At 39.8% G+C, this 16,016-nt stretch overlaps 2 protein-coding genes across 2 annotated transcripts; both read left to right on the forward strand.

Annotated features, from left to right (window-relative positions):
• Positions 1-1,245: 1,245 nt before the first annotated feature.
• Positions 1,246-9,605, forward strand: hhatlb (hedgehog acyltransferase like, b). Its single transcript, XM_072657587.1, has 11 exons — positions 1,246-1,366; positions 3,145-3,212; positions 3,324-3,437; positions 4,565-4,759; positions 5,621-5,830; positions 5,917-6,088; positions 6,601-6,745; positions 6,845-6,880; positions 7,406-7,607; positions 8,862-9,003; positions 9,160-9,605. Exons 1-11 carry the CDS (start codon positions 1,261-1,263, stop codon positions 9,372-9,374), a joined length of 1,605 nt encoding a protein of 534 aa, XP_072513688.1. The 5' UTR covers positions 1,246-1,260; the 3' UTR covers positions 9,375-9,605.
• Positions 9,606-11,842: 2,237 nt separating this feature from the next.
• On the forward strand, positions 11,843-15,748 carry klhl40b (kelch-like family member 40b). The gene is made up of 6 exons (XM_072657600.1): positions 11,843-12,979; positions 13,150-13,310; positions 13,403-13,510; positions 13,606-13,791; positions 14,634-14,783; positions 15,592-15,748. The coding sequence occupies exons 1-6, from the start codon at positions 11,843-11,845 to the stop codon at positions 15,701-15,703; spliced, it is 1,854 nt and encodes a 617-aa protein (XP_072513701.1). The 3' UTR covers positions 15,704-15,748.
• The last annotated feature ends 268 nt before the right edge of the window (positions 15,749-16,016 follow it).

A 16,016-nucleotide genomic window follows, 5' to 3' on the forward strand; every position in this document is an offset into this window, starting at 1 on the left:
TCACGTTCTGCTGGAAACTTTTGCCCTTGCTCTGTTGAAAATGTTGAGGGAACTTGGGCACTTTCCAATGAGACAGTAACCTGCAAGGCACACCGGTGCAGCACTGTACCATTACAAATAACCTGGGTATTCTTGTGTAGTGTTCTAACCTTCACACACCCCCTTCTTTAATGTCCTGCTTTTGCTGATTTTAATCTTTTTTCCGACATTATTTTTTAAATATGTACACATTCTGAGTGTTATAGTACAGTATGTTACAGTAGTGCCTGTTACAAATGTGTCACTAGAACATTGCATTACATTACAGTTTTGTCCTTCATGAAATGCAGCTTGTTTATAATAACTAAACCGTTGATTACTGTTCTATTAACATCCAATTAGAGCTTCAATTAACCCAAACCTTTATAGCAGCCAACTTTCTTCCTCCTGGTAAAGTACATGTATTATATTCAGTGGCCTTAAACACCAGAAATCGCTCAAATGCTCAAAATTCAACCTCACTGGACCCTTTTTCAACTTCTCTTTATCCCTTCACAATGAACCGGCTGTTTTCGTTACTGTGCCTTTAAGAATGACATGTGTAAGCAATCTATGTTGTAATTGGCCAGCCTCAGTTACCAGAGCCAAACTGTTGTAAGGCAAATAGGCAGCTGTAGGTAAATTAGTATTAGTTTCCTCACAAACTTTAGCATAAGTGGGTGGGGCTAAACGGATGTAGGCTGAATATGCTGATATGTGTACATGGATTACTTTTTTGGTGATATCACAAAAACAAGGACGCTACAATGGTTATTTTGCAGCTCCGTTTGCATTTATCGCTAGGTAGTCAATTTTATTAATCCTTTAGCTGCTCTGTAGACTGTGTTAATAATTCTAGATGAACAGACCAATAAAAATGCTCTAAATGACTTGGAATGGAATAAACTCTTATTTTACTTTGACTCCCTTTCAAAGTTAAAAGCATTTTGCCTTCTTCTGTAAAGAATCACTATTTTGGAGATACATGTTTTTCTTTTGACAGCTATAATATACGCTGTACAGACTTTATTGAAAATTCACGAACTCTCGGCTCATAAATATACAGTTTCTACTGCTTTTCCTATGCTTTCTAGCATGACCTTGTCTTGCATTTGATGAGCTTTCAATCACTGATTGGATAATTTACTGTTGGTTATATTAAAATACTTTATTTTATGTATTTGTGGCAGAAATGCATGTATTTTATGATTGCTTTATTGTGCTGTGCTTTGCTCTCGCAGGATGGGAGTCAAAGCAGCTCTACCCAAGTATGAGCTCTACTGTTACTATGTTGTGCTGTCCATGGCCATGCTCTGGGCTGCCAGCTGGATTCTGGAGGTGTCCAGCTGTAAGTGTGAATGGATGCACATTCAAATTCACACACACACACACACACACACACACACACACACACACACACACACAACCTGAGCTAACATTAAACAGCCCAGCACGTCGCCACACCTGCCAATGATTCTTTTTTAAGAGCAGCTATCTGATCTGGAGGGCCTGCTGTGATGCTTACACAGGTTTTCCGGTCAATATCTACTTCCATCACTTTACTACCAGATTCTTAACCTCAATAACCGCAATAACTAGCTAATCCTGTGTGATCTTTTGTGGCTTTTTCAAGCCCCGCAACAGTTCAGCTTTTGTCCTGCACTGTAGCCTCCTGCATACACACACACACACACACACACACAAAGTTATTTATTTCTCTCTACTGTTGCCCCCCATCCAGGAGGGCACACAGAGCTAGTGTATTGTCTAAGGCAAAGGGCAGAGAGCAACAAGCCAGGACCAGCTGCTGAGAGCTATGCAGACTACGCAGCACGGATCATGTGTCAGTATTAATACACTAGGGAGAGAAAGAAAAATAGGATGGTGAAGCTGTTTGTCCGATAGGTCCCAAGATTCCCAGGACAAAAAAGCCAAGACAACAGGCAGAAAAGGAAACAAGGCTGGTGACCCTTACATAAGGTTGCTTTTAGGTATCTGCTGAATAATAAAACCTTATTAAAATAATACAAGACTAGGTCACACTAACTGCTGTGGGACACATCAGACATACAGTAAGCCTAAATAATAATTTATATAATAACATTTATAAATGTACCATTTCATCAAATGTTGGTTAAGTTCACTTTACAGTATGACCTATTTTTTCACTTTCTATATTTTAACTCTATCTTAACTATTTAACTCTATAAGTTTGACCCCTTTAACACAACACAAATGTAAATTGTTGGTCTAAGTGTAAGTACGCTGCCATATTCTACAAAAAAAAAAAACACCCCAGCCAACATTATGACATGGTGCTCACATGGATGGAATGTGGGATAAGTGGGTTCCAGGTGGGCATTGACTCTGAGTGGGTTTGTGCACATGTTTTTATTGGAAGCCAGTTGGGCTTCTCAAATGGGCCCCATCGTTACATCCCACCATAATCTCACATGGCTCCCATCTAGCCCCCAATGCGCAGTGTACAATCCAGATGGGGCCCATGCTTAACCCTTCCTGATCCCATCACTGATCCTGGTGGGCACCCATGTGTGGGGCAAACATGGAACCCATAGACAAAACTTGGGCTTGGGCTACCCATACAGACACTACCAGGGCATATTGTCTGGGACAGTTCTGCAGATTCTAAGGCATAATTACTGTTAGAATTTTTTTAGGAGGGGAAAACAGTGCTATCCTTACAAAAAGCATCATTTACAGTGTTGTAATACTATAAGATGTCTACAGAGTTGCATGACCTGTACTCAATGACACTCCGACTTTACTGTACAAATCTTGTTGAAATTCCATCATTATTATTATAGTTCTCTTCATAATGGGATGATGATAGTAAACTTAAACTTTATTCAAATTTGGCTTCCACCTTTTAACCCATCCGTGCAGTGAACACACACACATACATACAGTAACTGTGAGCCCATGTTCTGGGAGTGGTGGGCCCGGGGAGCCTTGCTCAAGGGCCCAACAGTGGCAGCTTGCTGCTGTACTTGTGACAATAATTGTACTCGCGTTACACATTTTTATTCATTTGTGGAGCCTTTTCCTCAGTATTGTTTCTAATATGCTGTTTTCATGACAAGTCTGATCTTGATATTCCTTGTTCAGCAAATGCAAACCGGAAGTCCTTCAAACCCAACATCCAGCCAGGATGGTACTATTTCGGCAGGAAAATGGTAAGACAGCACTTCCCTGCTTAAACCTGAACAATTATACTCCACAGTACGACTGCGAATAACATCACTCCTAAGGTTGCTAAAGTCGGTCACTGCTTTACACCCCTGCAGGACACGGCTGATCTGGAGTGGATGATGTGGTTCTCCACATTCCGCGAGCACATCGTCTTTGCTCTGTCTGGCCATGTTATATTCGCCAAAATCTGCTCCATGCTGGCTCCACAGGTGTGTATCTGAGGAGCTGTCATATTGTTTTCTATTAGTTCAAGTTCTTTCCAAAAACTCTTCCCTTGTTTAATTAGGAAGCTTGCCCACAAAACCTCCACTGGTCTATAGGTCCAGTTTCAAAAGGCTTCAGGGTTCACAGTCACCCTCATTGAATTTCATTGGATAGTGAATAAAACACAATTTAAAGGGAATAATTCAGTGTTTTTAAGACTAATCACCATCTGCAGCATTAACTACTATGGACAGTAGTAACATGTACTTGGAAAAGAACAGAAGTCACTGGGTTACCTTTTCTACTACAGGCAAACATTGTGATTGTTCTTCAAATTGTAAAATACTGTAAGCTATTGATTGTTATTGAAGATATCAGACTAGCAATACAGATTTTCAGATATTAAAAAGTGCCACTTCCTCTCACCACAATGCTAGCTAGTGATGGCGCCTGTTAGAGAATTGGCAATGTTCTGCTCTGAGCGAGTTCAGCTGTTCAATGACGTTGAGTTATCGGTAGTTTGAAAAGATGCAGTGATGTGAAGCACATGCTGGCCTTCACCCTCACTTTTCACTGGTAATATTGTGTGATATAGGCAGTCCTAGCTAGTGGGTATGAACTAGAAATGTCTAAATTGGGAACAAAACTCAGAAAAAAAGCATCATTAATAATTCAAATAATAAAGTATAAATAAAGTAAAAATAACAATAAAATATGTTTATTATTTATGTTTAGGTAAAACTCTGGGCTGTTGTTTAGGTTAAAAGCTTGGGTGCCTTGTTTCTATTGTCTATATTTTAGTATTGTATGAGTAATCCTTCCAGTTGCACGTATATATTTTAAATAATTTCTGAATCATACTAGAACAATCTAATCATATCAGATTGTGGTGAATTTGATATTTCATGATGTACTGAACCATGAGTCCAAGTCCTGAAGTCATGCATTGACTTTGCATTTATGGTTAAATTTGTCTCTTGAATGGTCAAAGGCCGGCTTCCTCAATTCCTCAGTATTAGTTACATCTGTCAGATGTTCAAAATGCAATCTATGGAGAACAGCATAAGAGATCATTTTTGTTAGACCTACATGATCCAAAGCACATCCTCACACTCCTCCTCTCCTCTGACAGTACCGCTCGCTGGTCTACATGGTGTATGGGATGCTGGCTGTGCTGACCAGCATGGGCTGGACATACGTCACCCTGATCCTGTCCCACTGTGTGCTGCTCTACAGCATCTCTCTGGTCAAACTGCGTTGGCTCTGCTTTGCTGCCGGACTCACCACCCTAGCAACATTTAAAATGGAGCCGTTTGTCTCCTGGCAGGTAAAATAAAAACATAAAATACTAACCTGTAAATATGATTTCCAAGCCAGATACATTTAATCTGCTCTGCTTGAATGTTTCTTTATGCCACAGTTAGTTTTAAGGTAGGACATGTACCCAGGCATATTCACTACATATGCTAATGATCGTAGAAAAGCCTGGTGATTTATTTCATGCATCAATTAATGAAATCATCATGCATCAAAAAAACATTCCATTGTATGCATGATTATCCTGTAAATTGTAAAGTGATACCTAAACGTCTGAAGAATTGAATGCTCACAATAATCACCATTAGACAAAGTGAAATGTGTAATGATGCAGCATCAGATTTTGGCTTAACTTTTGGCTTATATTTTTAAATAAATATTTGAGGTAGAGAGGTTTGTGGCGGGCATTGCGATTTTACATGGATTATTATTTTAGCATCATCACCATTACAAATAAAAATACAACGAACTACACTGGATGGCAGATAAAATGTTCAAAATCTGTGGAATTCCCCCTTAAGGCCATGCTTACCTTGTGGATACAGGCCCAAAGGTTTGCACGCTATTGATAGGGCACCACAGCATTGACCTGGAAGTATTATTCAGCTCTGAGCCCGTCACTTAGAAACTTTTCCTGAAATTTCAATGCTATTTTAATGTGAGGTGGATGTACCTATTTGTAATTCAGTATGAATCCCAGCAGCAGTATAAAAAGTCCCAATACAAGAACAGTACAAGAAAGGTCAAATGATAAAATCATGTCTTATAAGCCTGAAACTCGTTCCTGAACTGAACCTTTGAGAGTCTTTTTTTTTGGTGTGTTTGCATTAAAGAAATCTGCTTGACCAGATCTAATTTCGTTGGTCTTCAGGCCGGGTTTGTGACCGGTGACTTTGAGCTCCGTCCTGTGTTCTTCTACGGAGGCTGTGGGTTCACCATCATGCGCTGCATGAGCTTTGCTCTGGAAAACTGTGAGAAGAAGGAGGGCAACTACAGCATCCTGGAGCTGCTCAAATACAACTTCTACCTCCCCTTCTTTTATTTCGGGCCCATCATGACGTTTGATAAATTCTACATCCAGGTATGCGACATAACAGCGAGAGCACCTTTCAGGGTGTGTTGTGTCTTTTTTTAATTAAATCATGGCTGCTGTCTGGTCTCCTTCAGGCCAATAACCCAAACCTGAGCAGGAAAGAGAGGGAGATGTGGAACATTTCCATCCAGGCCGTGTTGCACCTGGGCGCTATTATCATGGTGGCCATCATCTTTCACTTCATGTACATTCTGACCATACCCAGTGACCCGAAGCTGCTGAAACACCTCTCAGACTGGGCCGTTGGTGTGTGTGTGTGTGTGTGTGCATGCATGTGTGTGTTTATTTTCATACATTTTTAGAACACAATTGTCTCCTCTAGCCCACTCCTGGCATAAGGCATGGTGCCAATAGGTTTATGTTTATCTGTTCCAGAGTCCTACTCCATTGGTTATGCTTCTCTACAGGGACTAGACAGGCTGTGTGTGTGTGCATTTGCACATCTGAGTCAGCAATGGCTACAACTTAAAGTAGCTGAATGCATTCATTAAAAAGGGTGTCCACAAACTTTTGCTGTTGCATTAAAACAATCATGTGTGGGTGTTATAATGCTGTGTTTGATACTTTAACCCTTTAAACTGGTTTATTATTCAGATATTAATCTTTAGACAACATATATTATTCAGTAACCTCTGTGAAACTGCAGTGTACATTCTGTAGTTATGGATTTGAGGAATTAAAGTGTGGCCCCCAGCAACAAACTCTCATAGTTTAGGAGCTTATTGCAATCTATCTTAATGGCTTTGCTTCCCTGTCAGCTGGGTTGGCCTATTTGAATCTGGTGTATGACTGGGTGAAAGCAGCAGTGATGTTTGGGGTGATAAACACAATTTCCCAACTGGACCATCTGGATCCCCCCAAACCTCCGAAATGCATCACGATGCTCTACGTCTTCTCTGAGACGTGAGTGCACACAGGGTCTTTGATTGACTTAATTGATATATTTAACGTGTTTTATGATCAAGCGATGAAATGACGGATGACTTTGTGCTCATCCTAAAGGCACTTTGACCGGGGAATCAATGACTGGCTCTGCAAGTAAGTTTCAGAAAGTCATTTCTCCATCTGTAGTGTTTCAAACTAATATGTGTATTGATGCATATACTGCTTATGTTGATATTTCTGTGGAATATTCTATGTGCTCTTTGAAAAGGTGAGTGGTTTCACTACCTCTCAGTTTTTTGATGGGTTTGTACTTTTCTGTGTATTTTCAAATGATAATACTTTTATTTCTACTAGTATATTTATGAGGATAACAGTCTACCATTCCCTTAGTTATACTGGATGCATTGGTATGTAGAGGCTAATTCTAGTTTAATTCCATGTACTGCTTTACTGTTGCTCATGCCTCTCACTTTGGCTTTGGCATTTTATTTTAGACCAAAAGGATACAAAACAAGAAGGCAAAGAAACAGACAAATCATAGTTCTTGTGATCTATGCTTTCAATCCAATACTGTGCAATTTTAAAGTTCAATATGATGTTTTTGTTTTTTTGGTCAAAAAAACATCTGGTCAGGTTGTTTCTAGGCTGATTTTACTGATTCAACATCTAACTCTGTAGGTATGTGTACAACTACCTTGGTGGAAAGCATGACAATATATTGGATGAGCTGATCGCCTCACTCTGCACTTTCGGAGTCACAGCCTTGTGGCTTGGGCCCGGATGGGTGGTTTTCATCTGGGCTTTCCTCAACTGCTTTGGGCTGAACTTTGAGCTGTGGATGGCCAAGTTCTTCAAGATGGAGCCCTTTGTTTCCATGGAGGTGAGTTTTTGAAGACAGGGGCAGTGTTCACTACATGTTATTCACTACATAGACTGTTTGGAGTGTCCATCATGTTGTAGGGCTCTGAAAACATATTCAGTGCATCTTCACTGTCTCACAAAGCACATGCAGTCTTTCAGTATGTTTCACAATAAATGGACCACTCACAATGCTCCAAAATGACTAATATATAACTAAAGAAACTTTTTGCATTGACAGCCATTGTAAGATGGCTTTCTCCAGTAAAGTTAAAATATTGGAGATGTTTGCTATTTTCAAGGTTTTGTTTACAATACAGGGGAACAATCTTCAAGACAGTGAGGGACATACAATAAAAGGACCCCCCCATACAATATTTTCAACTGAAGGTTATAGCAGTCTACTCTTTTCCTCTAAGCTGATAAAGTCTGGCACTCGCTGCCTTTGTCACTCCTCTCAAATGAAACAGAAGGTAGGATAAGTCTGAGTGATTCATGTGATGATGATTCCCCCTGTTCCTCTCTCTGGTGTGGGGTATTTCTGTGGACTTCTGTAAGCACACAGCCCTTCCGCTCATGCATAACAGCTGCTCTGGAGAATAAAACAGTTCATATTCTTTTGTGACTTGTTAACTAAGTGCAGATAGATCCCGGGATGTTAGCTTCTATAGCTGTGTTAATTATGGTTCTATGAGTCAGAGTTTCTATGAGATAAACCAACTAAAACCTCCAATAAAAAAGTCTACTAAATGTGTGTATTTAGGAAGTTATCTGCAATATTAAATAACACTAATGTGACTGAATTGTTCACATGCAGTTAACACACAATTCAAAGTAGACAATTTAATAATATCTAAAAATATATACATTATGTGTCTACAATTATTTAAAAATTATATAAATTCTATATACAATAATATAAAAATTATATATATATATATATATATATATATATATATATATATATATATATATATATATATATATATATAAAGATTATACATTTTAATAATTTAATAATAATATATAAACCTATATATCGATTTACAAATGGTACCAAAAGGTTTTTCTTTAATGGTGCAATATTCTGTTTTCATTTCACATATTTCAGGAACACAAACATTCACTCAAAAATACAGTATATAAAGTAAACTTTTTGGTCAAAGAGAAGCTGTTTTTTCCCTCTAGTGGTTAGATAGCATTAGTGCGTCTAAATTGCAACTGAACTGCTGTGTTTCATTTGATGTAAGGCCATCCACCTTCTTTCTTCCCCTAGATGGCAATGTCTGAATCCATGTCCCGCAGAATTAGAGCCATTCTCAACACCTTCAACTTCTGGAGTATTGTCCTCTACAACATCCTGGCCCTCAACAGCCTCGACTTTGCTAAGCTTGTCGCCAAAAGACTGCTGCTGAAAGGTAAACAGTGTAAAACACATATATTTCACCTGAAAGTCATTTCACCTAAAATGTCCACAGATAAGTGAGTGTATGATCTCTTAGCCTTGTTTTGATCAAAGAATAGCAGTTTGAACCAAACTCCTATTTAAGTCAAGCCCTTCTCCATCTGACCAGGTTTCCCTCTGTCCACCATCACCGTGATGATAGTGACCTATTGCTTGGTGCAGATAATTAAAGAGAAAGAAAGGAGGCAGGCTTTGATCGATGACCCGGATCCAATTCCTCCGCCTGCCCCTGTTGCCCCACCCGCCACTGCCGCTGCCCCTGCCGCCCAAATGGACGCCTCAGCTGCCCAGCCTGTGGACCCCAGCAAGGAAAAGGCAGAATAGGGAGAATTTCTGCTATTAAATCCATTAATATTGCAGAAAATCAGTCTGGATTTAACAGAAAGTGTTTTTTTAACATATTTAGTGAGAGTCTAAAATATCAAAAACAGTTCTATACAAATGCATTAGATCTGCACACAGTACAGATAGACCATTTCAGCACTGTATTGCATTTACATGATAGCTCAGACAGTGCTGTGATATTGCAAAGGATCTGACACAATTCTTATACCCTGTAAATATTCTCCTATTGTGCTTTAAAACTAAGGATGGACTTTTAAAGGTGATTTCCACTGATTTGGCGATATGTTTGCATTATTCAACTGTTGGAGTATAACTTAAGTCAGAGTAGTTTGATGGGAACCATCAATTACATTGATAAGTTGAGTTTTCGTTCGGGACTATTTTGCCTACACTGCCCATATTTTTATTTTATATAGATATATAACACAAATGCATCATAGGCCAAATCTATTTCTCAGAACTACAAGATAACAGTATCTGAGCCATCACACCGTTTATTCAAAACTTTAGCTGTTAAAGGCATTAAGCCGTTCATCTGGGTTGTCACTAATCACTAACATGGTGGACAATCCTGACAGTGCACCATTTCACATCAAACTACTCTGAAAGACTGTTTACATCGGAATGACTGAATTCTACAGAAAATGAGCAGAATTTGTTAAAGTTGTCTGCAATAAAGGCTACTTGATTCATATCTGACTGTATGGCTCAGTATTGTGTCACCATTTTTATTACTGCCTCTTTTACCTCTTTAAGCACCTCTATAGATTTTTGGGGATCTGCTATGGGAAACACCCTGTTAATAGTAGAAGTCTGGGTTCTTCAGCTTGAAACTGTGGAGGAACCTCTTAAGGTGCTTTGAGGAACCTTCACTGAACTTTTCTCTTCCAAAGGTTCAACAAAGCACCTTAAGAGGTTCCTCCACAGTTTCAACTGAAGGACCCCCTAAACATTTCTAAAGGAACTTGTACCATTAACAGTGTACAAAAATGGCCCCTGTAACAGCTACAGTGATCATATAGTGATGGAAGACTGCTGTTATAGCAGTCTACTCTTTCCAGAAGGCAGGATAAGTCTGAGTGATTCATGTGATGATGATTCCCCCTGTTCCTCTCTCTGGTGTGGGGTATTTCTGTGGACTTCTGTAAGCACACAGCCCTTCCGCTCATGCATAACAGCTGCTCTGGAGAATAAAACAGTTCATATTCTTTTGTGACTTGTTAACTAAGTGCAGATAGATCCCGGGATGTTAGCTTCTATAGCTGTGTTAATTATGGTTCTATGAGTCAGAGTTTCTATGAGATAAACCAACTAAAACCTCCAATAAAAAGTCTACTAAATGTGAGTAGTTATAAAGTTATTTGAAATATTTAATAACCATAGACTGAATAAATCACTTGCAGTTAACACACAATTCAAAGTAGACAATTTAATAATATCTAAAAATATATAAATCTGTGTATACATATACAATTATTTTAAAATGATAATATATATTTTGAAGTTATATATGAAATAATATAAAAATAATTATATATATAGTTATATATATAGTTATATATAATAACTATTATTATTTACATAAATAATATAATATTGAAATAATCTATTTATATATTGTATAATGTCCAATTATAATTATACATGTTAATAATTTAATAATAATATATAAACCTATATGTCAATTTGCAAATGGTACAAAAAGGTTTCTTTAATGTTTTAATATTCTGTTTTCATTTCACATATTTCAGGAACACAAAAATGCACTTAAAATATAGTATATGAAGTAAACTATTTGATAAAAAGATCTACCTTAAAATTTGGTTACCACTTTTGAAATATGAAACATGAATATTATTCTTATTACAATTTGTATTGATGTGATGCAGCTTTTACAGCTTTCTCTGTCATATTAGAATCACTTGTGTACATTCTTAACTTTCTGCTAATCTTTTAAAACATGTTAAGTTTTATTTGGATCTTGGACATTAAATAATAATTTATATTTTTGAAAACATTGATTCCACACTTTTGAACAGTGAGTTATGAAATCAGGAATAGTTCTATTTATGTCTATATCGCTTCCTAAAGACTCACAGCTTGAGCAGTGGGTAGCTTTATTAAGCCTTATGATCTCACCTATAGGTGCTGTGTCCGTATGACTCAGGGTAAGCTGCAGCCTCATAGAGGGGGCAGTGTGTCAGCTGTTGCACTGGACTGGTGTTGTATTTCACATATACCAGCAAAGGGCCTAATCTATAAATAGCCTGGCCAGTTGCAGTTCAGCTGAAGTGTTGGGACAGCTGAGGAAGTCTGCTAATCCACTGGGTAGGACTGAATGCACCCAACCTTCGACTGAACACTGACAGAGGGATAGTTAGAGTGAGGACAAGCCTAAACCTGGCCACAACCTCCTCTGAGACAGCCCAACACCTTGAGGAGCAAACATGGCTCTGCCTATAGACCCAATGGAGGAGCCGAGGGTGTACCAGCAGACGCTGCTACAAGATGGCCTCTGCGACCTGCTGGAGAATGACACCATGGTGGACTGCGTATTGAAGATTAAGGATAAGGAGTTCCCCTGCCACAGGCTGGTGCTGGCTGCCTGCAGCTCCTACTTCCGAGCTTTCTTCAAATCCGGCGTGGATGAGAGCAAGCAGAGAGAGATTGTTCTAGAGGATGTTGAGCCTGGAGTCATGGGCATGATCCTGAAGTACCTCTACACCTCCAGCATCAACGTTACCGAGCAGAATGTGCAAGATATCTTTGCCCTGGCCAACATGCTCCAGATCCCGTCTATTTTCACTGTTTGTGTATCCTTCTTGCAGAAGCGCCTGAGCCTCAGCAACTGCCTGGCCATCTTCCGCCTGGGCCTGATGCTAGACTGCCCAAGGCTGGCTGTATCTGCCAGGAACTTTGCTTGCGAACGCTTCCAGTTGATCTCTAGGGATGAGGAATTCCTGCAGCTCAACCCTAGCGAGCTGGCAGCCGTCCTTGCCTCGGACACACTTAACATTGAGACCGAGCAGGCTGTGTTCGAGGCCCTGATCAAGTGGGTTGCCCATGACCGGGAGAAGAGGCTTGAGGAGCTTCCGGATCTGCTGGATTGCATACGCTTCCGACTAATCCCTCTGGACTACTTTTCTAAAAACGTGGAACAACATGAATGGCTTCGATCTAACCCTAAGATTGCCGGGAAGCTCCAACTGGTTAAAGACGCCCATGCCGGAAAGCTTCCAGAGGTCAAGAAGACCAAAAGCAAGAAAAGTGAGAAGGGAGATGATGAGGGAAAGAAAGATGGAGAAGAAGAGGAGGAAGATGAGCAGGAAGAACTGCTTCCTGGAATCCTGAATGATAACATGAGGTTTGGCATGTTCCTCAGAGACTTGATATTCATGATTAACGACACAGGCTCCGTGGCTTATGACCCTACAGGAAATGATTGCTATGTGGCATCGCTGTCCACCCAGATACCAAAAAATCACTGCAGCCTGGTGACCAAAGAGAACCAAATCTTTGTGGCAGGAGGACTTTTCTTCAATGAGCACAGTAAAGAAGAACAGCTCTACTCTTACTTTTTACAGGTACATTCCCCCTAACTTGCATTTCATGCCTTATAACAGATGTCCCCCTAATCCACCATACCTGATATCAACCTGCTTTGCCTATTTCAACAGATCCACAAGTTGTCACGTTATCACATATACACTGTCCAACAATGCAGACCTACTTATGACCCTCTTAACCTTTACAGTTTGACCCTGCGAGTTCAGACTGGTTGGGCATGCCCCCTATACCCTCCCCACGCTTTCTCTTCGGCATGGGTGAAGCAGAAAACTCCATTTTTGTAATCGGTGGGAAGGAAATGAAAGAAGGAGAGTGTACCTTGGATTCAGTCCTGGTTTATGACAGACAGTAAGTCATGAACATGAACTGAGACAATATGTGTACTGACACATGCATCTCCTAGTGCTTATTACTTGTTTGTTCTGCTTGCTTTGCTCTAGATCTTTCAAATGGGCAGACTCAGACCCGCTCCCATACCCGGTATATGGCCATGGAACCGTGTCTCACAATGGCATTGTGTATGTTATAGGAGGCAAAGGGGACAGCAAGTAAGTGATAGCATGTAGCCAGCTTGCCATGTTTATTACTGTTCTTTGATAATATGGCTTGTTAATCCTGACATGTCATGTTGTTTGGCTTGTAGACAGTGTTTGAAAAGAGTGTGTGCCTATGACTTAAAGAAAGGTGAATGGAAAGACCTAGCTCCACTGAAGACTGCACGGTCACTGTTTGGTGTAACTGTCCACAAGGACAAGATCTACACAGCTGCTGGTGTTACAGAAACTGGACTGACTGGGAGCGTGGAGGTTTATGACATTGCAACAAACAAGTTAGTACATCGTTCACAAAACTACATTTAAGCCTGGGCTGTCAGTATTGATTAGATAAGTAATTGAGCAAATTACTGATTATTTTGGCAACTGGTCTAGGAAGTTTTATATACAAAAATAAAAAACAAAAAAACCTTAACTAGGAAGGGTATGGAAACCTGCATTACATAAGGGCACACAGTGTCAGTGATATGAAACACAACACGCTGTTTGGGTACAGAGAGTAAAACCTAGTGGACTAGCCAGCTAAATGTGAGGTGCTCAGCATCTAAAATTGTGGGTTCGAATGCAGGTAATGCCAAAGCCATCTATGGCAGTGAGTCTGAGAGAGCATAATAGGTCTAGCGCTCACTCTGGTAGGACGACTCTCTCTTTTCCTCCATCACATAACAGAATTAGCAGTTATTGTTCTCTTTCACGTGGGTTAAGCTGTGTAATGTAAAGCTTTGTTGGCAGAAGTTCAGAAAGGGTTGATGGTGCTTCATGTGATTCAGGGGAAGCACATGCTAGCTTTCAGGGTTGGCAGCTTTGTGTAATATGGTAAGACCTGTGACTACACTGGGAGATAAGTAAATCCTACCCTTCCTAAAATAAAAAAAAAGGAAAGGAAGAAAAATTGTATATCAGGATCTGTTTCTTACTGCAAGACAGAGCAGAAGGACAATTTAAAGTGCGCACTATAATAATGCAATCATGCAAAAGTAATCATAGCTGATTCATCAAGAAAGTGATTGTCTCTCAACTATGCAGCTGATAAATTGTGACAGCCCCCAAAATAGTAAAATCCAAACCTACAAATGTTGTGTTTCACTGTGGATCTGACCGTGTATGCTTTTTCTAGGTGGTCTGACTTTGTGGAGTTTCCTCAGGAGAGAAGCTCCCTCAGTCTGATCTCAGTGGGTAATGCTCTCTATGCCGTGGGAGGCTTTGCAATGTTTCCAAGTGAAGACAGTGATGAGATCACACCCAGAGAGATGACCGATATATGGAGGTAAGGTGCCGAGTTATCCACCTAAATGGTTTTATTACACAATTCTATAACCAAAGAACAGCCCCACCAGTTTGTACAGAAGTCCCTGTAGCTACTGAGTAATACACTTTAATATGTGAAAAGCTTTGCTGCATTAAGGGGTTAAAGGCACCAGAAAGAAGTCCATTAGGTGTAGGCAAAAAATGTCTTAATAGTTCCACTAGTGAAAGCTGAGGTTTACCACAGTTATCCACAGTGAAGGAGATTGTAAATCACTGACTGATCAATATATCAGCTGTATTTGGCCAATACGTACCAATTTGGTAATATACGTAATGCACAATAATTATTATTTAAATGATCTATTTCATGAGAAAACAATTATTAATCACTTATTTTCATACATATGCTTAAACATTTACTGCCGAAACCAGCCCATTTTTCTCCCATATGTGTGATCTCATATATCCAGCCATTCAGCCTACAGCCATTTAGTCCCAGCCATTCAAAAGTTAAAATATGTCTTTCATCCTGGACTGCTTTCTGAATGTGGCACAATACAAGGCAGCCAATCAGAACAGAGCCTTCAAGGCACAATATCAAACCTGAGTGATAAAGACGGTTATGTAAAAATAGATTATGACTGATTATGACTAACACAAAAATGAATAAGTGTAGCACAAGGACAAAATGATATATTCTGTTGGACATCGGCTTGTGAGCATACTGTTATAATGTTACCATTTATCACACACTTTAAACGGTGTCTGTGTAGTCCTACTGTAAAAGGAAATGCAAACCAGTGAACACATCACATGCTTCTCCACAGGTACGATGAAGGGGAGCGAAAATGGAGCGGCATTCTGAGAGACATCCGCTATGCATCCAGTGCCACAGTCTTGGGCGTCCGCCTGAACACGCTCAGACTCACTAAAATGTGAGAACAGACCAGAACACTGCTGTTTAGAACACTCTTTTTTTCTTTTTTTTTCTACAAAATTGTCTCCCCAGTTTAGTTATTTCTAATTCCCACCAACTAGCTAGGACTCCCCATCACACAATGCTGCCAGTGCTGGCAGGGTGAAGGCTAGAGAGAGCTTTCTTCAAGTCACAAGAAGTGAGCCAAACACATCTTGTTAAACTTTGGAACACAACACGCTTGGAGGAGAACACTGACGGGCAGTTCTGTTACATCAGCAGCAACAGACACCTTACGTATACTCTCTGGGACTCCTGGCTACAGATGACTGTGGC

This window comes from Salminus brasiliensis, chromosome 1 (assembly GCF_030463535.1).
Source record: "Salminus brasiliensis chromosome 1, fSalBra1.hap2, whole genome shotgun sequence".
Lineage (NCBI taxonomy): Eukaryota > Metazoa > Chordata > Actinopteri > Characiformes > Bryconidae > Salminus > Salminus brasiliensis.